Source organism: Pithys albifrons, chromosome 24 (assembly GCF_047495875.1).
Source record: "Pithys albifrons albifrons isolate INPA30051 chromosome 24, PitAlb_v1, whole genome shotgun sequence".
Taxonomy (NCBI): domain Eukaryota; kingdom Metazoa; phylum Chordata; class Aves; order Passeriformes; family Thamnophilidae; genus Pithys; species Pithys albifrons.
The window spans coordinates 1,483,066-1,509,835 of NC_092481.1; the positions used below are offsets into that span (position 1 = coordinate 1,483,066).

A 26,770-nucleotide genomic window follows, 5' to 3' on the forward strand; every position below is an offset into this window, starting at 1 on the left:
ACACACTCTCTGAGGCAATGACAAAGGGCCCTTGCAAAGAACACCTGGGGGTAGTAAGGCTGTGGATCATTAATGACTATTTAATGGCAATTAATGCCCTGGAATAGGGGTCTTTAGAGAAAAAGCCTATTGATATGATATAGAAAATGTGAAGCTACATGCAGCTGAGGAGGATGGGAATGGGCAGCACCAGCAGATCTGGAGAGCACCAGCATGAAAAGCCACCCAAAGACTGTATCCAGGTGCTCCACCAGGGATGTTTGCCTGGAGCTCCTGCTCTCATTCTGGGCTGGGTTTGGTTACAACCCCCTGCCCAAAAAGCTGTTTCAGGCTCATTCCCTTGGAGAGGCACAGGTAGGATGGTGCAGATGCTGGGAGGTGCAGCCACCACCATTAATGACTATTTAATGGCAATTAATGTCCTGGAACGGAGGTCCTTAGGGAAAATAACCTATTGATATGATAAAGAAAATATGGAAGCTACATGCAACTGAGGAGGATGGGAATGGGCAGCGCCAGCAGATCTGGAGAGCACCAGCATGAAAAGCCACCTGGAGCTCCTGCTCTCATTGTGAGCTGGGTTTGGCTACAAACCCCTGCCAGCAAAGCTGTTTCAGGCTCATTCCCTTTGAGGTGCACAGGTAGGATGGTGCAGGTTATAAACCCCTGCCAGCAAAGCTGTTTCAGGCTCATTCCCTTTGAGATGCACAGGTAGGATGGTTTGGCTACAAACCCCTGCCAGCAAAGCTGTTTCAGGCTCATTCCCTTTGAGATGCACAGGTAGGATGGTTTGGTTACAAACCCCTGCCAGCAAAGCTGTTTCAGGCTCATTCCCTTTGAGATGCACAGGAACAGGTAGGATGGTTTGGTTATAAACCTCTGCCAGCAAAGCTGTTTCAGGCTCATTCCCTTTGAGATGCACAGGTAGGATGGTGCAGGTTATAAACCCCTGCCAGCAAAGCTGTTTCAGGCTCATTCCCTTTGAGATGCACAGGTAGGATGGTTTGGCTACAAACCCCTGCCAGCAAAGCTGTTTCAGGCTCATCCCCTTTGAGATGCACAGGTAGGATGGTGCAGGTTACAAACCCCTGCCAGCAAAGCTGTTTCAGGCTCATTCCCTTTGAGATGCACAGGAACAGGTAGGATGGTTTGGTTATAAACCTCTGCCAGCAAAGCTGTTTCAGGCTCATTCCCTTTGAGATGCACAGGTAGGATGGTTTGGCTACAAACCCCTGCCAGCAAAGCTGTTTCAGGCTCATTCCCTTTGAGATGCACAGGTAGGATGGTGCAGGTTATAAACCCCTGCCAGCAAAGCTGTTTCAGGCTCATTCCCTTTGAGGTGCACAGGTAGGATGGTGCAGGTTATAAACCCCTGCCAGCCAAGCTGTTTCAGGCTCATTCCCTTTGAGATGCACAGGTAGGATGGTTTGGCTACAAACCCCTGCCAGCAAAGCTGTTTCAGGCTCATTCCCTTTGAGGTGCACAGGAACAGGTAGGATGGTGCAGGTGCTGGAGGTGCAGCCTCAACGCAGGGCTCTTCTGGAAACATCAGCCAACTCAAGACTCCCTCATCCCCCTCCCTCCAGCTCCTGGGGTTCTCCAGCCCCTGGGAAGGCTTCCCCTTGCCCTGTGCCCCCAGGAAGGCTGGGCAGTGGATGCCCTGAGCAGAGGAGCCTCTTACCTTTGGTTTTAAAAGCAAAGTTACAGTACTTGCAGACGTACGGCCTGACGTCTGTGTGCGTGCGGATGTGCTTCTTCAGCATGCTGGGCTTCTTGCAGCGAATTCCACACTCCTCACACACATACTTCCCTCGTCCACGGCCTCGCACATACACATACTCTTCATTTGATTTGTACCTATGAGCAACAGGGGGCATGATAAAGGCAAAAAAAAAAAAAAAAAAAAAGAAGATTCCCCCACCTCCAAAGAAGAAGAAGTCGCAGCTCTGCTTGGGGGAGTTCAGGACGTTATGGAGATTCCCCCACTTCCAAAGAAGAAGAAGTCACAGCTCTGCTTGGGGGAGTTCAGCATGTTAGGGAGAATGCCCAACCTCCAAAGAAGAAGAAGTCACAGCTCTGCTTGAGGGAGTTCAGCATGTTAGGGAGAATCCTCCACCTCCAAAAAAGAAGTCACAGCTCTGCTTGGGGGAATTCAGCATATTATGGAGATTCCCCCACTTCCAAAGAAGAAGTTACAGCTCTGCTGGGGGAGTTCAGCATGTTACGGACACCACGGGGCTTGTGGCCCATCTGCTGCCTCTGGGGGATCAGGCTGGATGCAAAACATCATCAAAGGCTTCCCAGGCACCTCTTTCCTCCTCTGGGATGTGTTCCTGTGTCCTGCATCTGCTTCCCTGTGCACACACACAGCCCAAAGGTTCAGAGAAGCCACAGGGCCACCCAAAGGTGCTGCTTTTCCCCCATCCTCAAAACACACACGGAGGCACTTCTGGGAGTCTGGATTGGGCACATCCCAGTCCAACCTCACTGCCCCAAAGTCCTGAGGAACCTCCTGGGATGCAACCAGGTGCCCCAAAGTCTTGAGGAACCTCCTGGGATACAACCAGGTGCCCCAAGTCCTGAGGAACCTCCTGGGATGCAACCAGGTGCCCCAAAGTTCTGAGGAACCTCCTGGGATACAATCAGGTGCCCCAAAGTCCTGAGGAACCTCCTGGGATACAACCAGGTGCCCCAAAGTCCTGAGGAACCTCCTGGGATGCAACCAGGTGCCCCAAAGTCCTGAGGAACCTCCTGGGATGCAACCAGGTGCCCCAAAGTCCTGAGGAACCTCCTGGGATACAACCAGGTGCCCAAAGTCCTGAGGAACCTCCTGGGATACAACCAGGTGCCCCAAAGTCCTGAGGAACCTCCTGGGATACAACCAGGTGCCCCAAAGTCCTGAGGAACCTCCTGGGATGCAACCAGGTGCCCCAAAGTCCTGAGGAACCTCCTGGGATACAACCAGGTGCCCCAAAGTCCTGAGGAACCTCCTGGGATACAACCAGGTGCCCCAAAGTCCTGAGGAACCTCCTGGGATGCAACCAGGTGCCCCAAAGTCCTGAGGAACCTCCTGGGATGCAACCAGGTGCCCCAAAGTCCTGAGGAACCTCCTGGGATGCAACCAGGTGCCCCAAAGTCCTGAGGAACCTCCTGGGATGCAACCAGGTGCCCCAAAGTCCTGAGGAACCTCCTGGAATGCAACCAGGTGCCCCAAAGTCCTGAGGAACCTCCTGGGATACAACCAGGTGCCCCAAAGTCCTGAGGAACCTCCTGGGATGCAACCAGGTGCCCCAAAGTCCTGAGGAACCTCCTGGGATACAACCAGGTGCCCCAAAGTCCTGAGGAACCTCCTGGGATGCAACCAGGTGCCCCAAAGTCCTGAGGAACCTCCTGGGATGCAACCAGGTGCCCCAAAGTCCTGAGGAACCTCCTGGGATGCAACCAGGTGCCCCAAAGTCCTGAGGAACCTCCTGGGATACAACCAGGTGCCCCAAAGTCCTGAGGAACCTCCTGGGATGCAACCAGGTGCCCCAAAGTCCTGAGGAACCTCCTGGGATACAACCAGGTGCCCAAAGTCCTGAGGAACCTCCTGGGATACAACCAGGTGCCCCAAAGTCCTGAGGAACCTCCTGGGATGCAACCAGGTGCCCCAAAGTCCTGAGGAACCTCCTGGGATACAACCAGGTGCCCCAAAGTCCTGAGGAACCTCCTGGGATACAACCAGGTGCCCCAAAGTCCTGAGGAACCTCCTGGGATACAACCAGGCTGTATCTCAGCTAAACCTCCAGCGATACAACCTGCCCAACCCACTGAGACCAGAGAAAAGCCACCTGAGAAGACACTGGTGCCACACTCCAAGTTGTGATCCCTGCACAGACTCCTGCTGGGATGAGACACCCAGAATGGACACAAAGAGAGGAAAACATCCATTTTTTTCATTAATAAATTGTGCTGCCACTAAATGTAACCACCACAGACTGAAGGCTCTTAATCTTTGGCACAATCTCATGGCTTAGGTTTCCCCAAGAGGCTGAGATTGGTCATCCTTCCTTCACATTGTGCATTCATTTCTTTTCTGTCCATGCTGCATGATGGGGGTTTGAAAAATACTTGCAAGCCTGAGACAAGCCATTTAGTCTCCTGCTGCTCAGCAAATGAAGGCTGCAATTTCCTGTACTTGCAGCACAAGAAGAACAAGGTAACACAAAATTGGTCCCCTCAGAGTTTAAAGAGGCCACAGAACTTCCTGCAACTCATTTTTCTATCCAGTAAGAATTAAGTCGGGTATTCAGAAAGCTCCAAACATTCACCTTCCTCTTAACAGGGGACCCAAAGACATAAAACACACTCAGTCATCTTCCAGTATCTTCCCAATAAAGCCTATCCCAAACCAGAATGGTGAGAAAACAGCAGCCAGACTGAAGAAAAACTGAGTGAAAACAGCTGCACTAGAATAGATTGAGCACTCAAATAAATGAATGTATTAAAAATCCTGAAATCCAATGTCTTTACAATGAGGAAAAAAAAGGGTCATTTAAAATTGAGTAAAAAATACACAAAGATCATTAATCCAGCCCTGAGCTGATGGGGTGAGAATGGCATGGTCTGCACAGGATGTGCCCATGGAAATGCATCCCAGTTACCTGCAAGACTGGATTTAGAAGCAGGTAAGGCACAAGGACACGTGGGGCCTTGGCTCCTCTCCCTGCTTAGGAACAGTCCAGGCCATCTCAGGTGTGAGGGGTGGATGTGCCACATCTGAAATGCAGGTTAATCTGCCTGGGTGGCACCTGGCAGGGGTGAGCTTGGGCCTGAACCCTTCCCCTCCTGCCCAGCCCTGCCTGAGCCACTCAGCTGCGTGGCAGAGCCATGAGCAGAGGTTGGAAGGATGATGAGCAGCTCGTTCACTAAAGGTGATGAAGTCACAGACTCAGGTTGGGACACAAACTGGAGAAGAGAGGAAAAATGGGTATCTAGAGATCCCCAGCTCCAGCACCAGGACCAGTACCAGTACCAGCCCCAGCCCCAGTACCAGCACCAGCACCTGCACCAGCACCAGCAGGTCTTGGTGTCCAACAGCTACACATGGGGGAACAGTTTGTGTTTCTGTCCTTCAGCATCAGGAGTTCCCTAGATCACAACCAAGGTCATCTTGTAGCCCAGACATTCTCTTTTATCTCCTGTTCACTGAATGCCACCTCCCTCATGCCATTCCCATCACTCAGAAACCCACCCAATAAAACATGTCCCAAACCCCAGCATCAAACCCCTTCATCCCAAGGTTCTCATCATCTGCCCAGAGGTCACTGAGCTGGGCTCTGAGCAGCTCCCACTGCCTGTCAGCCTCCAGCATGCCCAGTTACCTCCATTCCAGGGCACACACAACTAATTGTCAGGAATGGGCCCTGTCCCTGCCCCAGTTCAGCAGGTGGGCCCAGTTTGTCCCTGTGTGGGGGTGACCAAAGCTGTGCATTCCAAACCCTCCATTCATTGCCCAGCAACTGTTCCCAATGGCCCATTGGCAGCAGCTGCCCAGGGCACAGCTGAGCCCTCAGGCTGGGAGCTGGCTGGGAAAGAAGCCTGGCAGAGGAGCTGGGAGAACTGCCCTGCAGGGAGTCCTTGGCACCTCCACACCCACCTGAGGGCTCAGCTCTGCCCATGGGCCAGCAACCATTCCAAAATCCCCCCTGACTGCCAGAGTCAGATCCCCCAGTGTGGAACTCCCTGCCCTGGGGGAGGCACTGGGGGCTCCCACCCAAACCTCAGGGGACACAATCTTGGCCTTTGGGGACTTCTGGGACCACTCCTTGGATGCAGAGGAGGAGCAGCCCCTGGCCAGGAGGAGCCCACCACTCTGGCCCAGACTGTGCCATCATCTGCACCAACAGGTTTGTCCCTTCCTTTTCCTTTGGACTCGGCGGAACCACGTGGGGCTCAGCACAGGGGCCACCAAACCCCCCTGTGTTTGTGCCCCAGGGGGCTGGGTTAGACTGCTGGGGTTGGGGGTTAAACCCAATTTCTCTTTGTGCCATTGCATTTATTGTAATATTGTTATTAAACTGTAACTCTGATTTATAATCTCTTTTGTTTGGGTTTTTTTCTCCTGCCAGTTTGCCCTTTAAACCAGCACAGTCCCTTTTTCAGTCAGTTGGTGGTTCAATGTTACAGCAGCAAAGGGAGCAAAAGGAATCAGGAATCCTGCTCCCTCCTATTCTGCTCAGATATTTGTGTGAGGCTTCCTTCTCACCCTCCTTTCTCCTGTCATTGTGCTGGTAATCACCTTGCCATTTAAAAAATGAAATTGCTCCTTTATCAGCCTTGTACTTGCACTACCCTTAATTACCCTCTCCCATGGAAATCTCTGAGCAAGTTCTTTATGTGCAGCAGTCCCTCCATCAGGCTCATTACAGCCATCAGGGCTGGCTCTTCCTGCAGGAAAGGGGACATGTGATTTAATCTGCAATGAGACTTTGCAGCTTATCTGACACTCTGGGACACTGAGCCATCCTTCAACACTGCTGCTCTCCCACGGTGTCAAACAGGCAGAGAGAGAGCAGAGGAACAGGAAAAGAAAGGCAAACTAAAGGAATACCAAACCCAGCCAGAGGAGAGCAGGAGGTGACAGTGCCAATGGTGCTGCCAGTGCCATCTGCCTGCCCTGGAGGCTGCAGGGTATTGAGAGAGAGAACCACTTCAATACCCTGCTGGCTCCTCTGGCCATGTGCTCACGGGATTGGTAGCACAAAGACAAACCAATGACAGCTCATTTCATGGCAAGAGTTACCCTGGCCAAAGGATCTTCCTGCTCCATGAGGTTTGCTGTAACCAGATCCCACGAGCAGCCACAGCTGGAGTTTGTGTCAGCAGGTCTGGACTTCTCTCCCAGAGCACTGTGGAATTCATAATCCCATCGTTAGCAACTCCCACCTCCTGCAGTGCCACACTCCCAGCTAAGGCTTTGCAACATGGGAGGGGAACTGGCCATTGTGAGCTCAGGGACTAATTTAGGGAACAGTCCTCTCAAACAGGCACAGAAAAAGACAAAAAGCTCAGTTACTTGATGCATTTTTGAAAGGTTGTTTGCTGTGTTTTGCTGGCAAATGCACATCTGTTGAATTCTGTGCAACCACTGGAAACACTTCCCAGATCAGGAGGAACTGGCAGTGCTGGTGTGACCATCAGCAGTACCAGTTCAGAGACCTGATGACTCCAAAATGGGTCATCACTGGCAGGAGGCCCAAGAAACCCAACAAAGGGAAAACATGAATGTGGAGAAAGTTTTGCCTCAGCTCCTTCTCTTAAACTTAGTTGAAACCTAAAGCCACGAAGCCTTTCTGCCTTTGCAGGCTTTAGAATGTTTAGTTCTCAGTATCTGCTGTTACAAATACCTGACTATCCTTTTTAGGCACAGACACTCCTTTTCTTTTTCCTCAGGGCTGTGAGACACATCCAAAATCTCCCTGTGGCTGCAAACCACACGATCAAACCTTGGCCAGCCAGGGGGGGAAGGAAGTTTGGTGGTTTGGAGAGCAGGTTCTGGGGCACTCACTGCTCCCAGCTGGGCTGATTCAACCCTTCTCCTGCTTTCTGCAGCCCCCAGGAATTTCCCTGGCCCTGCAGAGGCTCTGCTGGGGTGACCTCCCTGGTCCCACCCAACAAGGTTTACACTCCCTTGTAGGTAGTGGTGGGTGAATTCCTGCAAGCTGAAGCTCCATCATGTATCAAGGAACACCCCTGGATAGTTTGGCAGCAACTGAACAAGTATTTCCTCCAGTGGTTTTGACATCTGATAAACTCCCTTGTTTGCTTTTCGGCTTTGGGGTCCATAGTAACAGGAATGGGATATCTGATCCCCTTCCCTCAGTTCACCCTCGAGTGAACCAGGAGTTGTTGCCTTCAGTGGCAGCCTTTGGGTTTCACTGATGGCACATTCCATCTGTCATCAGACTGCCCACCCATCTGCCTTGGCTGAACCCTCGGGAAGTTCCTGACAGGCTGCCCTGCTTTTAACTCATCTCACTTGTGTTTTATGCCACCTGCAAAGTTTGCCACATTGCAGGGAAATGTGTGACTCCTGCAACACCACTAATTTCATTATTTATTGCCTTTCTCACAACTCCCTCCTCAGTGACTGGGTCCCTTCTGAGCTGTGAGTGCAGCAGAAGTTCTCACCCACTGCACCCCTGGGGAAGCTCCAGGTGGGAGCCCCTGCAGGATGTGCTGAGGGTCACCACACAGAGGAGTGTCCTCAAGGCCAGACAGTCACTGAAATCTCCCTTAACTCATGCCAAGCTACAGCAGAACAAACAGGAGGATTTCTTTACAAAATCCAGACCAGACAATGTCATTTCCAGGCTTCTCAAAGCACCATAAAAACCTCCAGTATCCCAATTTACCAGACAGGGATATTGCACCAAGACAAACAATGAGCTTCCAAAGAATGGCACAGCACACCAGAGAAGGGCTGGGTATGGCCACAGGAGCACCTGGCAGAGAAACCTCCTCTTTCCTGGCTGCAGTAATGGACTTTTCAAATCAGAACTTGCCAATCTGCAGTGAAAGTTCAGGGCAAGAGTCTGAGCTGAACGAGCCTCCCCCACCCAGACTGGACACACCCAAGCCAGCCTGGTATGGAGGTGACAGTGTGACCATCATCTTGCCTTGAACCAGGTACCACCTGCTCAAACAAGGTCTCACATGGGCAGGATGACACCACCCACGATGACCCAGCAAACCCAGGACTCCTTGGTCAAACATCAGGGACTGGCACACAGTGGCTGGAACAATGGGGCCCTCATTTGGAGTGGAATTCAATTTAGATAACGAGTTAGGGTTGATGCAGAGATCAGTGGGCCCAGACATTCAGCCAGCTTTTGACCCAGCAAAGACTGCACCCAATCAGGCCATGAGCAGCCACAGCATCCAGCAAAATGCTGTGGGAAATGTTGTCCCAGGCAGACACAGCCACAGCCTTCCCTTCACCCACACCATGGTCACCTTGGCACAGGAGATCAGGTTGGTCCAGCAGGGCCTGCCCTTGCTAAGCCCACACTGGCTGGGCCTGACCCCTGGTTGTCCTGCAGGTGCCATGTGATGGCACTGGGGTGATCTGCTCCCTGACCTTCTCTGGCACTGAGGGCAGGCTGACAGGCCTGGAGTCCCCTGGAACCTCCTCCTGCCCCTGCTTGGGTCACTTTGCAGCCCTCCAGCCACCTGTGACCTCCAGTTAGCCAGGACTGCTGGGAGATGATGGAATGTGGCTTCTGCCAAGTCCCTCAGCACCCTGGAGCAGTCCCATCCCACCCCTCAGACCTGTGCAAGCCTGAGTGCTGGAGCAGGTCACTGACCACATCCCCTTGCACTGGGGGGGCTTCATTCTGCTCCCTGTCCTCCTCTTCCAGCTCAGAGGGCTGGGTACCCACAGAACAACTGATTAATACTTCAGGATTTCCTTCCTGAAGGATGTCCAGCATTCCTGGATTCCTGTGCCCTTCAGGGTGGCCTCCCAAGGGACTCTGCCAACCAGGCTCCTAAACTGGCCAAAGTCTGCCCTCAGGGAGTCCAAGGTGGCATCAAGTTCTGTTGACCCCCCTGCTGACCACCATGACTGCAAAAGGCACATCAGTTCAGCCAGAAACTCTAAAGGCAAGTCTGAGAATAAATTCATCCTGCTCATTTCCTCTCCGTGGGAATTGGGGCTTAGATAGGAGGGGGAGGAATTTTATGGCACTGCAAGAAAACCAAAAAGGATCACACAGGACAGCTCAGGCCTGAGTTATCCTTTCTGTTTCTAGAACATCCCTGGTGGGTCCCCACAGCTCAGATTTTACCTAAGGCAATTTTCCACATTTCTTTGAGTGGGAAACAATAAAGTGGGTGTATCCCCACAGTGCCCTCCTTGTGATCACAGCTCTGCCAGCACGACCCCGGTGGCACTGGGGCTGCGTGGGACACACAGAGCTGCTGCCACCATGGGTGGCCAAGGCACTGTCCTGAGCTCATCAGTGATCCCCCAGCCTGTCTGAAGCCCAGGAACACTGACAGAGTCCGTATTTCATTGGAAAGCATCACAGGAATTGCTTCCTACAGCACTGCCCAGGCAGCCACACCACCAGGATGTGGGGAGGTCAGGGGCACCCAGGCAAAGGACATCTCCCTTGATGTGCTCACATCTGGGACAATCTGGCCAGGGGTTTGTGCTTCAAAGTCCAAATGGGGCCAGAAAAACAGAAAAAAAAAAAAAAAGAATGGGAGGGAAACAACTCTCCTGAAGGGCATGGATGGAAAGATGAATTTGGGGGGCAAACACAAACCAGGGAATGATTCAAACATCACACTGAGCACAAACAGGAAAAGGTGGAGGGACAGGCCAATGATCTGGAAAGATGTTCAGGATGGAGGGACATTTATTGTTGACAGTTATCCTGAGAACTGCAGAGGGAAACCAAGAAGGGGAAAATTTAAGCCAAACATGAAAAAAGAGGGACAGTGTCCTCAGGGAGGTTTCCCCAGCACAAAGCATTTGATTTGGGCAGGATGAGACCTCCCTGAATGTGCAGCTTTAAAGCACCTCTGGACACAGGTTCTTGCTGTAAATTCACTGCAGGAGCTGACAAAAGCATTGGCATCTCTGTAACACACACAGGGGGCTCCAGAGGTGGGCAAACAGTGGAATCAACCCAGAGAACATCCCAAACCCCCCAAATCCACACAGAAGGGTTTACTAACACAAAAACACTGGCCTAAGGACGACTTCTAATGACATCTCTTCATCAGCAAAAGCAAATCCTTTTGCCAGAGGAGCTTATTTTGATTGAAGAGTTGTGGGCTGCAGGGACAAGAGGATCTGTGGCTGCAGGAGCTGCTCTGCACTGACACAACAGCTGTGGCTGAGCCCTCAGCCTGGAGCTGAGTGTCCAAGGCAGCCACAGCACTTCCTGCAGTTAAATTACCCCAGCACAGAGCAAATCAATGCCAGAATATCCGGGTGGGGATGGAAAGCTGCAAACCCAGAGCAGTTCTCTATTACTGCTCTGAATGTTCTGCCTGAATGAAGGGCTGATTCAATTTGGGGTTGTGGCATCAGACCTTTTCCAGTCTAATAGAGGTAAAATTACAGTTCCACTCATTATGGCTCTCTCTGCTGTGAGGCAGCATCATCCTCTCTCACTTTGCCCATTTAATTGTCACTGCAAACCAGCACAAACCATCCATTGCAGCAAAGCCAATGTCAATACTGCTCTGCTGCCTTGCACAGCCTGAGACCCTGGGGTTGATTGCTGAGGTGCAATTAGGGGGGAAATCAGACTGAAAGAATGAAAGCACATCCAGAGCAAGGGGAAGGTATTTCGTTCCTGCCAGGGGGTCACCTTTAGCCACCAAGGCATGAAAAAATGTGGAATTACATTGATTGTGTGCACAGACTAATTAGTCCCTTCTGGGCTTCCCTTCCATTAAATCCAACTGCAGGAGCAGACAGGTAATGCAAGAACTGCCACAGCCTGGCCTTGGTTAATGATTGAGCCACTTGCCCCTGTCCTCAAGATGCCACACAACAACCAGCAGAGCAGACCCAGTGCCAGCTCCTCATCCCACCACCAAGGGGGCACGGAGGGCAAAAGGAAAGAAAAACAACCTCATGATTTGCTGCAGGGTTTTGCAGTGCCAGGGACATGGTGGCAGCACCACAGAGTGTCACATCTGCCTCCCACCTCTGCATGCCCAGTTTGGATGGTTTCCCTGTGTGGCTTTGGAATAAATTAAAGCTCCATCACTTCTAAGGCCTGCCTGGGCTCTTTTCATTGCCAGCACCAGACAGACAGGTGAGGTCACGACACAAAGCTGTCCCAGTTGAGCAGGTGGGCCCAGTTTGTCCCTGTGTGGGGGTGACCAAAGCTGGGCATTCCAAACCCTCCATTCATTGCCCAGCAACTGTTCCCAAGGGCCCATTGGCAGCAGCTGCCCAGGGCACAGCTGAGCCCTCAGGCTGGGAGCTGGCTGGGAAAGAAGCCTGGCAGAGGAGCTGAGAGAACTGCCCTGCAGGGAGTCCTTGGCACCTCCACACCCACCTGAGGGCTCAGCTCTGCCCATGGGCCAGCAACCATTCCAAAATCCCCCCTGAGTGCCAGAGTCAGATCCCCCAGGGTGGAACTCCCTGCCCTGGGGGAGGCACTGGGGGCTCCCACCCAAACCTGAGGAGAGACAATCTTGGCCTTTGGGGACTTCTGGGAACACTCCTTGGATGCAGAGGAGGAGCAGCCCCTGGCCAGGAGGAGCCACCACTCTGGCCCAGACTGTGCCATCATCTGCACCAACAGGTTTGTCCCTTCCTTTTCCTTTGGACTTGGGGGAACCACGTGGGGCTCAGCACAGGGGCCACCAAACCCCCCTGTGTTTGTGCCCCAGGGGGCTGGGTTAGACTGCTGGGGTTGGGGGTTAAACCCAATTTCTCTTTGTGCCATTGCATTGATTGTAATATTGTTATGAAATTGTGACTCTGATTTATAATCTCTTTCCTGTTGGGTTCATTTCTCCTGTCAGTTTGCCTTTAAAGCAGCTCAAAGCCCACAGGGGTGAGCACACACACTCTCCTCTGGCACTGCTCCAGCAGCACCTTTTCCCTTTTGAAGATCAAACACAAATAGAATAAAATAAGAGCTAAAAAAACCCCCACCAACCTCTCCCAAACTCCACAAACTCTTAGAGCTGATTCATCAAATATTCATAGTGAAAGTCCAGCATGGAAATCCCCACACATGACCTGTCTCAATCCCTTCTCCTCCTGCTCTGCTCCCATCAGGATTGATGAAACCATTTCTGGACGAGCCAACACTAATGACTCTCGTCTGACACAGATTCTGCTGCTTCTCCAAACAGCTCATCCTCCAATCATTTTTCTAAGTGCTGGAATGATTCTGGATGCCACTGCTGGTTTCATCAGAAGCTGCTCTTGCCCCTCTGTTGCCCATCGTGTCAAGGAGGAAGGGCTGCCCTTCATGGCCTCAGTGCAGCGCTTTGGTGCCAGCTCTGCCAGCTCTCCCTGTGCCTGGGGGGCACTGCAGGGGCTGTGGCACCTGCTGGGCATACAGAGGTCATCAGGGTCTTGAATAAAGTGGTTTGGATTGCCAGTTACACCTCAGGAGTTATTTCAGTCTGTACTGAGGATGTTGGATGGAAATGAGTCCAGAGGAGGTCACAGAGATGCTGCAGGGCTGGAGCCCCCCTGCTCTGGAGCCCCTCTGGGAGAGCTGGGGGGGCACCTGGAGAAGAGAAGGCTCCAGAGACACCTGAGAGCCCCTGCCAGGGCCTAAAGGGGCTCCAGGAGAGCTGGAGAGGGACTGGGGACAAGGGATGGAGGGACAGGACAAGGGGAATGGCTTCCCAGTGCCAGAGGGCAGGGATAGATGGGATGTTGGGAAGGAATTCCTGGCTGTGAGGGTGGGCAGGCCCTGGCACAGGTTGGGCAGAGAAGCTGTGGCTGCCCCATCCCTGGGAGTGTCCAAGGCCAGGTTGGACAGGGCTTGGAGCCACCTGGGCTGGTGGGAGGTGTCCCTGCCCATGGCAGGGGGTGCCATTGGATGAACTTTATAGTCCCTTCCAACCCAAACCATTCTGGAATTCTCTGAAATATCCAGTGCCAGAAGGAAGTCCCTCCATCCCTCCCTCCTGCTCTTGCTCCATGTCATTAACTCCAGGATCTCACCCACTTCTCCATTTCAAACCTCTCGCCAAGATACTCGGGAGTTTATTTTAACCCAGTTACAAACATTCAAAGAAATGATCACTGTGAGGGTTTGGCTCCTGAGGTTCATAAACATAAATGCTTTTTTTGGGTGTAAAGAACCCCAAGTTTTGACAAGGGACACTCTTAGAGTACACAGGACACTTTTGCCAGGTTGGAAACTATCACATTTTATCTCTCTCCACATTCAGTTCAAGCAGCTTTTTTAAAAATGCCATTTACTGAGAGGTTGATGCTGTTAATTAGCAGTTTTTCTATTTCCAACTTCTTCATTTGAGAAGCAGAACTTTCAGTAGCCCAGCAAAAATCCAGTCCTGCTCATGGTCAAGTCCATTCCTTCCAGTGACCTTGATTTGAGCTGGTTATGACTTACAGGGCTAAATACCATCCATCCTCCAGTCTTTAATTAGTCCATTCATTAACTGCTGCAATGCACTCACTACACAATTAACAGGTCTGGGATGTAACAGTCAGTGGAGTCTCTCATTACACAAATTCTGGCAAAAAAAAAAAGAGTCAGCTTTCTGGAGTGACACTTTCTATGACTCAAAGTGGATTCCATTTGTGGCTGAATTTTTCATGGCTTTCAATCCCTCCTGGTCTGACTGGGACACACAGAGGAGACTCAATCCAGATCTGATCTGTGAGGGTTTCTTCCCAAAGCTGCCTCCTGGATATGGTTGTCTCCTCCTCAAGCTCTTTGCATGGTCCCTCCTGTGGGCTCTGCTTGCTCCTCTTGGGCCCCAAGGTTGGGTTGGCACGAAGGTGCAGCCCAGGGAGGTGCTGGTTTCAGCCTGGCACAAATCAGGGTGGATTCCCCATCCCTAGAGATTTTTAAATGCAGATTGGCCGTGGCACTGAGTGCCATGATCTGGTAAAGGGACTGGAGTTGGACCAAGGGTTGGACTTGATGACCTGGGAGGGCTTTTCCAACCCAATCAATTCTATGATCCTGGTTAAGCAGCCCCAGACCCCAGTGGTGCCCAGGGCAGTGGCTCCCTGCCCTTTCAGGGTTCTGGCCTAGACCAGGTGTGGTTACCTGGGGGGTCAGGGTTTGAGGACAGAGGAGAAAAGAGGAGCCCAGTGGCACTGCCTGTGTCCCCTGGCACAGTGCCACTCCTGACATGCCCAGAGCTGGACAAAGAGCTCTCACAGCCCATGCAGAATGAATATCCAACCAAGGCTGAGGCTGTCTGACCTGGTGACCATGTGCTGCTCTGCCCCAAAGGATGGCTTTCTTCCTTTTAAATCTTCCTGAACTCTTGGCTCTTCTCCAGCTCTCCAGAACAACATTTCCATCAGGCAGAGACGTGCTGTACTTTGCTGTGCCCTCTGCAAAGGAGGGCATGGCCCAAAGCAAACCCAGGTGGGCATTTGCCAGGAGTCATTCCAAGGGAGAAGTGTTGGTGTGGTGTGAGCAGCAGGAGGGAGAAGCTGCTCCCCTGTGGCATTGCTGGAAAAATCTTCCATCCCAGGAACTCTCTTTGAATAATTGATTAGCTGATGGTCCTCCAGAGAGCTCTCCCTGCTCTTACACCACACGTAGGTGATGCTTCTGCAGATTCTCTGATTCTAGGGTGAAAACCTTCCCATGCCTGCCAAGGACAAGGTGAGCAACCACTGACTGCACTGAGAGTTCCACAACTGCATTTTCTCTTCTGTCACCACACCTGATACAAACCCTCTTGTTCTTCAGCCTATTTGGGATGAAGAAATGTCCCATTCCCACCTCCCACCCCTAAGAACACCCTGGTGGGTCCTGGAGACAGGGACAGGTACCCTCTGCCCTTGTGTGCTCTGCCCTGACATCACTCAGGGCTCAAATGTTAAAAAGTAGAATTCCATCATTTCACGCAAGAAACAAACCCCACAGGCACTCAGAGAAGGCTGAGGAGGAAATGTTTCCTAACGTTCTGTCCAAAGTGATATTTATATTGTTTCATCCAATTATTGCTTAATCCTCTGCAAGTAATTCCTCTGCTCTGAGAGATCACTGACCCACGAACGGAGCTGTCCAGCCAGACCCTGGAATTACTGGGAGGCAGGAAAAAGAAGAGTCATCTATGACTTTTCCAATAAATCTGTAGTGCAGCAGCCAATTTTGGAAGGTCTTTAACACAGAAAACATATTTTATACTCAGCCTAAATGCTAATTCCTTTAGTGGCGAGACTTACAAAGCTGATACCTAATGAGGCTGGTGGTTTCTTTGTTAAACAAATAGAAGAGCAGAAGCTCGGCTGCCCATTTTGAACACAATTGCTGCCCATTTCAAGCACAATCGTTGCCCATTTTGAACACAATTGCTGCCCATTTCTACATTAAAGCACTGTTGAGTTTAAAAAGCCGAATTTCTGCACAGAAGGGAAAACAGTAATTAAGACAAACAGCACACGAGGGAAATTTAAGTGCATTGTTCTGGTCTCTGCAGTGAGGCCCTCCCAGTCCAGTTCTCCTGTGCCCCATTCCCGGGGGATCATCAGCTCCTCTGCATGGGGACAACAAAAGGGGGACCTGCATCTCAAGGGTGTGTTTGAAAACCACTTTATGCCTCACTGAAATGGCCTCAAGTTGCTCCAGGAGAGGATCAGGTCGGATACAGGGGAAAACTTAACTGAAAGGGTGGTTCAACACCGGCACAGCTGCCCAGGGCAGGGGGGTCTCCATCCCTGGAGGTGTTCAAAAAACATGTGGATGTGGCACTTTGTGATTGGTTTAGTGACATGGTGGCATTTGGTCAAAGGTTGGACGTGGTGAACTTGGAGGTCTTTGCCACCCTTAGTGGCTCCAGGATTTAATGATTCCAAGCAAGACAAGAAGCAGCAAAGAAACTGAGACTGAGCTCAAACACATCTGCTGGTAATTCATGGTCCCTCAGCCCATGTCACATCCTAGAAATGACTTCCTGCCAACACCAGGAGCTGCAGCCAGAGCTACAGCACCTGGTATTTTAATAACATTGGGGTCTGGAAGGCCTTCCACTGGCCAGGTGTCCCTGTGCCCTGCTGCCATCCTGGTGCTGGGGCACTGGGTGCCCTGTCTTACAGGACCCTTGACTTTCCTTACTGCATGGTCAGGATCTACTGAAATCCCCAAGTGCTCCAAGTGACAGAAAGGAACTTTCAGGCATTATTTGTGTAAAATTCATAAAGTATTTCACAAGATGAAGAGAAGGCATTTTCTGGTGCCTCTGACTCACTGGGCCAAACTTGAAAAGCTGCTGTGGGGCTGCTCCTCCTTCCCTCAGGGGAGGCTGCAGAGTCATACTGGGATTACTGGTCATTCCCAGCTCCCTCCCAGGATCAGCCAATTTCAACGATGTTGTTATTAAGATGTGCACAGATGGAACAGCAAGGATTGATTCTTCCATACAAAAGAGCCACAAAAGTGGCTCAAACTCAGCCCATCCCCTGGGGGATGTTTGCTTTGTCACAGTTGTTTCCTCCTTATCCCTGGGGGCTTCAGCTCATCTTCCTGAAAGGCTTTGGCAAGTCTTGCAGGGACCTCCTACATCTTCATTCCCACTGCTCCATCAGGGACAGACTCTGGGAGCATCACAGGAGGAATCCCTTGGAGCAGCAGGAGGAATGAAAGAAAAGAAAACTTCCTCTCAAGTTCCTCCTCCTCCATCATCCCACGCTGGGAAGTTCCCCTTGGGGAGCACCTCTCTGGGTGTGTGAAGGGGCTGCAGAGCTCAGCTCACACTGGAGGGTCCAGGGGCTTGGGAGGGGGGTGTTTTTTCCCATGCTGTTATTTCTTAGCAACAGAGACCCAAACACTTCTCTCCAAGAGAGACAGAGTGGTCTCTCCTGACCATAGAGCAGAAGGTTTCCAGCAGCTCCAGCCCTTCAGGGAGCATTGAATTCCTTTCCCTTCTTCCCCAGCCCCAGGAAGAGCCATCCACAAACTGCTGGCACAACAGAGCCTGAACATCCCAAAGCCCCTGCCATCAACAATAGCCCTGTTCCCATCCAAGTGCTGGCCTGGTTACACCTTCAAACACCAGGAAGTGCCTTGATTTCAGAGAATTTTGGATGTGAACTTGACACCCTGCCCATTATGGGACAACTCCTTCAAGACAAACACTTGATTTCCAAATGTCTTCACAAGACAGCCCAGACAAGCTCACTGCCAATCCCACCTGAAGCTTCAGCAGAAGCTGGTGGGAAGCAGCTGGATGTTCTTGCAGGAGAACAGTCCCCCTTGGAGTGTCAACCCTTCAGAAAGACTCATCTGAGAAGGTCTGTGGGTGGGACTGGCAGCTGCAGCCAAGTCCTTCAAGGATTCTGGTGATGTGTGTTCCTCTGGGCCAACCTGCAGCTCACCCTGAGGTGCTGGAGCACATCCCTGTCCCTGCCACCAGGATCCTGGGGGTTTCCTTCCAGCTGCTGCAAGGAGGAGGGAACAGACCAGTTCCACCAGGTCTGACACTTCCCCAAGTGAGCTCCAGCTGCCCAGTGACAGCTCTTAATACCTAATTACAATAAATAATAATACTGGACCAGCTTTATTTCCCCAGTGTGGCAGCCAATCAGCCTTGGGCTGCACTGCAACACAGTCACCAGGAGCCAGTCCAGCTGCCTGGTGTCCCCCTTTTCCCCTGAGGCAGCAAAACTCTGTAGCACAGCACAGGAAGGACAAACTGAGAACCAACAGCAACAAAAATACTCAGAAAGTGTCACTTTCTCCTCTGTTCTTGCCCCTCTCACCACTGGGCATTGAGGCCTGATGAATTCCTGATCTCCAGATATTAATACCACTGACAGAACTCCCAAAGCCACTTAGGTTATTAGAACATCTCAACAGCCCAGAGGATCTCATGGATTGGGATTATCACCTCCAGGCAGACCATCACCCTCCACTGTGCTCTGCAGGACCTGGGGGTTGTAATTATTAATGAAATTCTGTGCACTGCTCTGGCAGGCAGAGAAATGCTTCGAGCCTCAGCCTCATCCCAGGCCTTTCCTCATCTTCAAACTGGATCTGAGACAAACCAATTTGTAAAAAGAGATTCAATTATCTCCCATTTCCTGTGCTTCCTGTCTCCTGCCAAAGCCAAGCAAGGAAATGAGGACTAATCCCAGGGAGGTCTGAGATCCCACTGGACAGCAGGAACACCAGGAACTGCAGAAGGAAGTTTTGTCCAACCAAATTTCATTTCTAGGCAGGTGAGACATTCCAGAGGAGCTGGAGGGCCCTGACCTTCAGCATTCACCTGGACCAGTGGGAGGAGAGGGTTTGAAGCCCTGCTTGTCTCTAACAATGAGAAGGAACCTGTGCTGTGAATCCTGGCAAGAGGCAGTGGGTCATCGGTCCTGCTGAATCTGAGAGCACCAGGAGGATCTTCTAGTGCTCCCACAGCCAAAATACGGGTCCAAATCCACCTTCCCTGCAGCCAGGGCAGGGCCTGGACACAGGCAGGGCCATGGGGTCATTGCTTCAGCTTCACACGTCACAGGTCAATTGTTGACCATGTGATTGACTCCTTGCCATCTGGGCAGCTCACTCTGCAGCCCAGGCCCCACATCTGCACACACTCCCACATCCCTCAGGACCATCCTCCACCATCCTGGAGTCTCCAGCAAAGTTCCAACCACCCCATGGCATTCCAGGGTCGCTCAGTGCAGGGTGAGGAGGGGCTCTGGAAATGCCCCTTTGCCCCTCCCAGGGGCAGTGTCAGAATTTCCAACTTCAGCAACTGCAAGAACTCGTGATTTGCCTCCTCTGCTGCTGCTGCAGAAGCCAAGGCAGCCCCGAGAGAGGGAGCTGGATCCTGCTCTCCCTTGCACATCATCAGCACAGCGACTGAGGCAGCTCCAAGCACACGTGCAAAGCCACTGCAGGAGACAGGGCAGCTCCAGGGGAGCAGAGCCCTCCTTGCCCTGATGATGTGTGAGCAGAGGAGCAGAGCCAAAGCTGTGCTCACAGCACCACAGTTCAAACCCCTCAGCTCCCGACTCGGAACTGAAGAACATTCGATACTGCAATTACTGAGGGAAAGAATCTGGCCAAGCCAAACTGCTGTTTTCCCACTCACTCCTCTGCAACTGGACCTCAACAAAGCCCCTCAGCCCCACCTCAGGCAGCTGCTTTTGCTGGTGCACTAGAAAAGTGCTGGGCAGAAGTTTCAGGGGATGGTGATGATAATAATCATAATCATAATGGTGATGATGAGAAGAAGAGGAAGAGGAGGAAGATGAAGAAGAAGAGAAAAAAAAAGAAGAAAAGAAGAAAAGGAGAAGAAAAGAAGAAGAAGAAGAGGAAGAAGAAGAAGAAGAAGAAGAAGAAGAAGAAGAAGAAGAAGAAGAAGAACAAGAACAAGAACAAGAACAAGAACAAGAACAAGAAGAACAAGAACAAGAAGAACAAGAACAAGAAGAACAAGAACAAGAACAAGAACAAGAACAACAAGAACAACAAGAACAACAAGAACAAGAACAACAAGAACAACAAGAACAACAAGAAGAAGAACAACAAGAACAAGAAGAAGAAGATGAAGAACAGAAGAAGAACAAGAAGAAAAGAAGAAAAAAGAAGAAAAAAGAAGAAAAAAAAGAAGAAAGAAGAAGAAAAAAGAAAAGAAGAAAAAAGGAAGAAAGAAGAAGAAAAAAGAAAAGAAGAAAAAAGAAGAAAGAAGAAGAAAAAAGAAAAGAAGAAAAAAGAAGAAAAAAAAAGAAGAAAAAAGAAGAAAAGAAAAAGAAGAAAGAAGAAGAAAAAAGAAAAGAAGAAAAAAGAAAAGAAGAGGAAGAAGAGGAAGAAGAAAAGAAAAAGAAGAAAGAAGAAGAAAAAAAAGAAGAAAAGAAGAAGAAAAAAGAAGAGGAAGAAAAGAAGAAATATTTATTAAGCTACTTTATTTAAGCTACTCTTCTGTAGCTTAAGCAGCATCTGCCACATGCTCAGCAATCCCTTTCAGCAGTCCCTCAGTATCCTCCAGCCATGGAGAGTCTCCCTTAGATCCTGCTATTTTAGGAACCATTTCCACAGGTAGTTTTCCACCTCCAGATAAGGGATCTCTCCACACCAGTGTTTTCCTCAGGCCCAGAGCACGTTGTTTCTCTCGGGAGCCTCGCTCAGCACACACAGCCCATCCAGGTGGGGGAGCCCCCACTTTCCAGGGATGCAGCACAACCTCCTGCACTCCTGCAGGGGCCTGGGATCATGCTGGTCCCTCTGTCCCCTCGTGGGTCAGGTCAGAGGCACAAACAGCAAAGCAGCTGGGTGGGCAGTGAGGCAGGCAGGGCTGCAGCCCCTCACTCAGGCAGGGACACACCGGGAGCACGGAACTCTCTCATTCCAAGGAATGTGGAGCTGGTGGGAGGAGGAGAGCAGCTCCCAAGGGAGGGATGGAGGATGCCACGGGTCCAGACAGCTCCCCTGTGGGTTGGAAGGGACTGTGAAATAATCCCTCCTTGGAAAGATTCCCATGGAAATCTCGCAGAGAGGAAAACGTGCCGATGTTTGTATGTGTGGATGGCGGAAGGCCCAGGGCAGGAAGGGGGGAGAGTGTTCAAACAGGATGAAAAATATATATAGGAAACTCCCCTGAGAGCCCCAGGGCCTGCTGATGACATGGAAGGGCTTTCACTTCGTGTCTCTGGTCAATGCAGAGAGACCTGGCCAGATCAGAGGGCTGGGAATCACCAACCACAGGGAATTCAACCAGGGGAAGTGCCGGATCCTGCCCCTGGGATGGGGAACTCTGGATGGACAGACTGGGAATGAGAGGCTGGAAAGCAGTGCCAGGAACGGGCCCTGGGGGTCCTGGTCAGTGGCCAGTTGGCCACGAGTCAGCAGTGCCCTGGGACCAGGAGGGACATCCCTGTCCTGGGGACCTCAGCTGCTGGAGGCTCTGGTGGCCCTGGTGACATGACTCAGCCTCCTCAGGGGAGGCAGGAAGGCCACAGGGACTGTGAGTGCAGCAATAACTGGCTGCTGGTCCTGCTGCCACGTCCTCTGCTCCCCAGAGCTCCTGGCACTGCAGGAATGGGGGACCATGAAGTCCTCTTCTAAAGGAGGGGGCAGAGACAGGAGCTGTTTAACCTGATGCTCTTCACTGCAAGAAATAAAACCTCCCAAAGCTTCAGCAGAGAGGCCCAAGTGTGGTTCAGGCCTGGGGAGTTGTGCTGCAGCCCCAGCCCAGCAGGGCAGGGGCAGGAATTCCATGGCTCCTCAGCTGGGAAAGCCAAGCTGCAGGTTGCCAACATTCCCAGCCTCTCCCAGAGGAACTCTGGCTCCCAGAGCTCTCCTGCTTTCACAGCCTGCTGCCACCTGCGAGTGCCCTTTACAGTGTCTTAGCACTTCCTTCATTTCCCAGCAGTGTTAACGGTGCAGGAGGGTCACAGTTTTCTTTGTGGGATCTGATAAAACTCACCCAGTGCCATCCACAGAGGTGTGACTGGCACAGGCACCAACACCCCCAGCTCTCAATGACTTATTGCTTAATGGCTGCAACGAGCTCTGCCCACTGCTCAGCACCTCAGGAGATGAAGTCCTGCTTTAGGACGGGCTCAGCTTTGAGTTCAACACATTTAGATCAAGATTCAGCACATGAAGAGCTGAACTCCTGATAAATTGTGGTTATCAAGGAGAAGTTCTACAGCTCAAAGCACTCACAGCCTGGGTCAATACACCAATTATTTGTGGTGTGACTCTGTGTCTTCACACACCCCTCACTGTGGTTCCCAATGTTTTAGGGAAGAAGGGAAACATCCACAAGGCAAGGCAGTCCCAGAGCCACCAATGTGTCCCCTTCACTGTCCCCTGCCTGAGTCACCACACCCCAAAACACAGACCCCTTGGCCTTGCTGAAATCATGTGAAAAACCTGGACAACCTCCAGCCTGACCTCCCCAGGCTCCCTTTTTCCTGCTGCATCTCTCCAGCAGCACTTCCCCTGAGCAGGGACCTCCCCAGGGCCCAGCTCCAATTACCTGAGAGCCTCCAGCTCTCTCAGCCCACAGCACAGGGCTGGATTTTCAGTAACGAAGCTCTTTGCTCAGCTCCCCTTTGAGAAACTTTCTTATTTTATCCAGAGCAGTTTGCTGACACCCTTCAGGGCAAAGCTTTCCTCCTAACCCCACTCTTGGAAGGGCTCTTTGGGCTTGTAAGGGATTGAATCAGCCACAAGAGCAGTGCAAGTGCTCAGGCTCTCGCAGCCTTAAAAACCACATAATTCTGCCATCAAATAGTTTGTTTAAATAAGAATGGCAAGACATTCACAAACGTTGAAAACCACGGGTTTAGCTGCTGATCTGAAACATCTGGAGGAAATATTTGCTCTTTGAAAGCGCCGCTACTGTGCTGAAAATCCAGCCTAGAGCCCCACAAACCAGGCAGGAATGGGGGCTGCAAACCCAACCCAGGCAGGAATGGGGGCTGCAAACCCAACCCAGGCAGGAATGGGGGCTGCAAACCCAACCCAGGCAGGGCTGGAGGATTCAAACCCAATCCAGGCAGGAATGGGGGCTGCAAACCCAACCCAGGCAGGAATGGGGGCTGCAAACCCAACCCAGGCAGAGCTGGGGGCTGCAAACCCACCCAGAGCTGTACAAACCCACCCAGAGCTCCACAACCCAGGCAGGAATGGGGGCTGCAAACCCAACCCAGGCAGGAATGGGGGCTGCAAACCCAACCCAGGCAGGAATGGGGGCTGCAAACCCAACTCAGGCAGGAATGGGGGCTGCAAACCCAACCCAGGCAGGAATGGAGGCTGCAAACCCATCCAGAGCTCCACAAACTCACACAGAGCTTCACAACCCAGGCAAGGCTGGGGACTGCAAACCCAAACCCTGCACAGACCAGGCAGGGCTGGGGGCTGCAAACCCACCCAGAGCTCCACAAACCCACCCAGAGCCCCACAAACCCACCCAGAGCCCCACAACCCAGGGAGGAACGAAGGCTGCAAACCCACCGAGAGCTGCACAACCCAGACAGGAATGGGGGCTGCAAACTCAGCTCAAGCAGGGCTGGGGGCAGCAAACCCACCTGAGGCAGGGCTGGAGGCAGCAAACCCACCTGGAGCTCCACGAACCCACCCAGAGCTGCACAACCCAGGCAGGAATGGGGGCTTCAAACCCAAACCCTGCACAACCCAGGCAGGAATGGGGGCTGCAAACCCAAACCCTGCACAACCCAGGCAGGAATGGGGGCTTCAAACCCAAACCCTGCACAACCAAGGCAGCAATGGGGGCTAAAAATCCAGCCCAGAGTTCCATAAACCACACAGGCCTGGGGCTGCAAACCCAACCCAGACAGGGCTGGGGGCTGCAAACCCAACCCAGACAGGGCTGGGGGCTGCAAACCCACCCAGAGCTGCACAGACCCACCCAGAGCTGCACAAACCCACCCAGAGCTGCACAAACCCACCCAGAGCTGCACAACCCAGGCAGGGCTGGGGGCTGCAAACCCACCCAGAGCTCCACAAACCCACCCAGAGCTCCACAACGCAGGCAAGAATGGGGGCTGCAAACCCAAACCCTGTACAGACCAGGCAGGGCTGGGGGCTTCAAACCCACCCAAAGCTCCACAAACCCACCCAGAGCTGAACAAACCAGGCAGGGCTGGGGACTGCAAACCCAAACCCTGTACAGACCAGGCAGGGCTGGGAGCTTCAAACCCACCCAGAGCTCCACAAACCCACCCAGAGCTGCACAAACCAGGCAGAGCTGGGGGCTGCAAACCCAAACCCTGTACAGACCAGGCAGGGCTGGGGGCTGCAAACCCACCCAGAGTTCCACAAACCAGACAGGCCTGGGGGCTGCAAACCCACCCAGAGCTGCACAAACCAGGCAGGGCTGGGGGCTGCAAACCCACCCAGAGCTGCACAAACCAGGCAGGGCTGGGGGCTGCAAACCCAACCCAGAGCTACAGAGCCCAGGCAGGGCTGGGGGCTGCAAGGAGCCAAAGCACCCAGGAAACAGAAAGGTTTATAAAAACTTGGCTATGTGTCATTATTCCCTTATGTCAAACATCCAAAGTTCATGATAAAGTGTAGAGAAAAGAGCACTCAAGCATTCAGAAACACAGAATTTCCAAGAAAGCAGGTGAGCATCACCAGGAGAGTCTGCCAAGACTCTTCCTGTAATCTCCCCCTCTACCAGTTCAAAAATCTTGTAATTCTTCAGTCTTATCTCCACACCAGCATGAGCAGCAAAGCCAAGCAGCAAAAATATCTTATTAGGGCACATTCTCTTTTTGCCTAAACTTCTACAGACAAAACCTCCTGCAGTTACAGTTGGTCTGAGTTAATATTTTCCAACACTTGTACATGAATTTCTCACATGGTCCTACAGAGACACTCCATGTCCCACCCTCTCTTTTCATTCAGTGGATTCTGTGTGACTGCCCAAGCAGCAGCAGGTCCTTCAGGACAGGGAATGGCTTGAAACATTTGCAGAGAGTAATCCCAGCTTTTCCCTACTCCTCTGTCCTGGGGAAAATGAGCTGGGCTTTCAGCTGCCTTATAGCACTTGCTGAGCCAGAGGTGATGGGGCTGAGATTGGCCACAGGGTTGAGATGCATCTGCTGCAACACATCCCTCCCAAATGGCCACAACTAAAGCAGGAGGTAAACAAACTTTCTCCAAAAATAAATTAGTTTTGAACAGTGAAAAACAACTTGGGAAGATGAGATATTAAAAAGAAAAGTTTCCATGCAGCCCAGACTGGGCCTGGGGGTTGCTTTGTGCCCAGTCTCAGGTCCCTCTCTGGGGTAGCACCTACTTAGTGGTGGGTTCCACATGATGTACACTCCCAAATTTGTGCCATTTTTAGACACTTTACTCTCAGACCTTTTTCATTTCCATCTCTCAGAGTGTTCCCAAGAATTTCACGTCCCATCTGTCATCACTGGGATTCTCTGGTTGTGGAAACTAAAGAAATTGAGTATCAACTATGTTTGAGAACATTAAAAGAAAACCCAAAAAACCAAACAGGAACCAGATCAACATCTGCCTTGAGACGAGACCTGTCTCCTCAAAATAACGTTTTCATCATTAGGAAGTGACAAAAAAGAAGTCCCAAAAAGTATCATATTCTCAGAGTCCTCTTCCTGCCCTTTGCCTGCATGGATTGAGTAACAGGCACAGGTCTGGGGCTGTCTGTTTGAACATCAGGTTTCTAATTGATTGCACAGCACTTGGAATCTCTTAAAGGCCTTCTATAAACTCCATTTCTCCACAGGACAGGCTCCCTCCACATGCAGATGTTGAGAACTGGCTAATCCTGAGTAAATCTGATAAAAATGTTTGCCTTCTCCGGTTTTCCACTGAATTAATTACTGGGATGGTGTTACTGAATCAATGGAGTGAAAGGCCCTTGCTCTGGAGTTTTGCCACAGGGCCATGAATAGGCTGTTAACAGGCAGAGCTCATTATTCCAGACGTTTGGCCCATGTCACCCAGAGGCTCAGAGTAAGACGTTGTGTCATGCCTGGGAATTTGGGATGAGGAAGGACAGCTCAGGTGACCACAGACTCACTGCCCAATTTCACACAAATTCTTCTACATTATCCCTTTCAAAGCCCTGACAAGGGAATTGATCCAGCTGGTTTTTACTGAATTGGAAAAGAATTGTTTGCTCTTAGGAAACTGAGGGCACAGACACCCTTGGAAAGGCAAAGAGCAGGAGTGGTTCAAACAGCTGGTTCTGGTTCCTGGGATGGGGCATTTCCCCGTCCCCAGATCAGCTCTGCCCCTCAGCCCCTCTTCTCTTTGCTGCCAGCAACTTGTACCACTCCTGGCTCCATCCCACACCCTCCCTCCCCCTGTGCTGGGAGAGCTCAGATCATCCAGCCTGACCCTCTCCTGCTTGGATAATTGCAATCACTTTCCACCTCTCTCCATCCCTGTTCAGCTGCCAAAATTCTCTGTCTGATCAAATGGCACTTTCTCTCTCTCTGCCTTCCCCCACCTGTGTGGCCAAGACACTGTGAAATGCTCCTGTCTGTCCCTGTGTCTGCTCTTGGATGTCATGTTTCCTCCCACCCCTCATGCCCAGCTCTGCTCTGGCACAGCCCTGGACCTGGCCCCTCTGG

The 26,770-nt window shown here is 51.6% G+C and overlaps 1 protein-coding gene across 4 annotated transcripts in view; it reads right to left on the minus strand.

Moving 5' to 3' along the window:
* The window catches only part of HIVEP3 (HIVEP zinc finger 3), a 364,404-nt gene that overhangs the window by 22,036 nt on the left and 315,598 nt on the right, over positions 1–26,770 (minus strand). For all 4 annotated transcript variants that reach the window (XM_071576495.1, XM_071576497.1, XM_071576494.1 and 1 more), the window contains one exon: positions 1,682–1,857. In XM_071576495.1, coding sequence (XP_071432596.1) covers positions 1,682–1,857 — 176 coding nt within the window. The remainder of the gene's footprint in view (positions 1–1,681; positions 1,858–26,770) is intronic.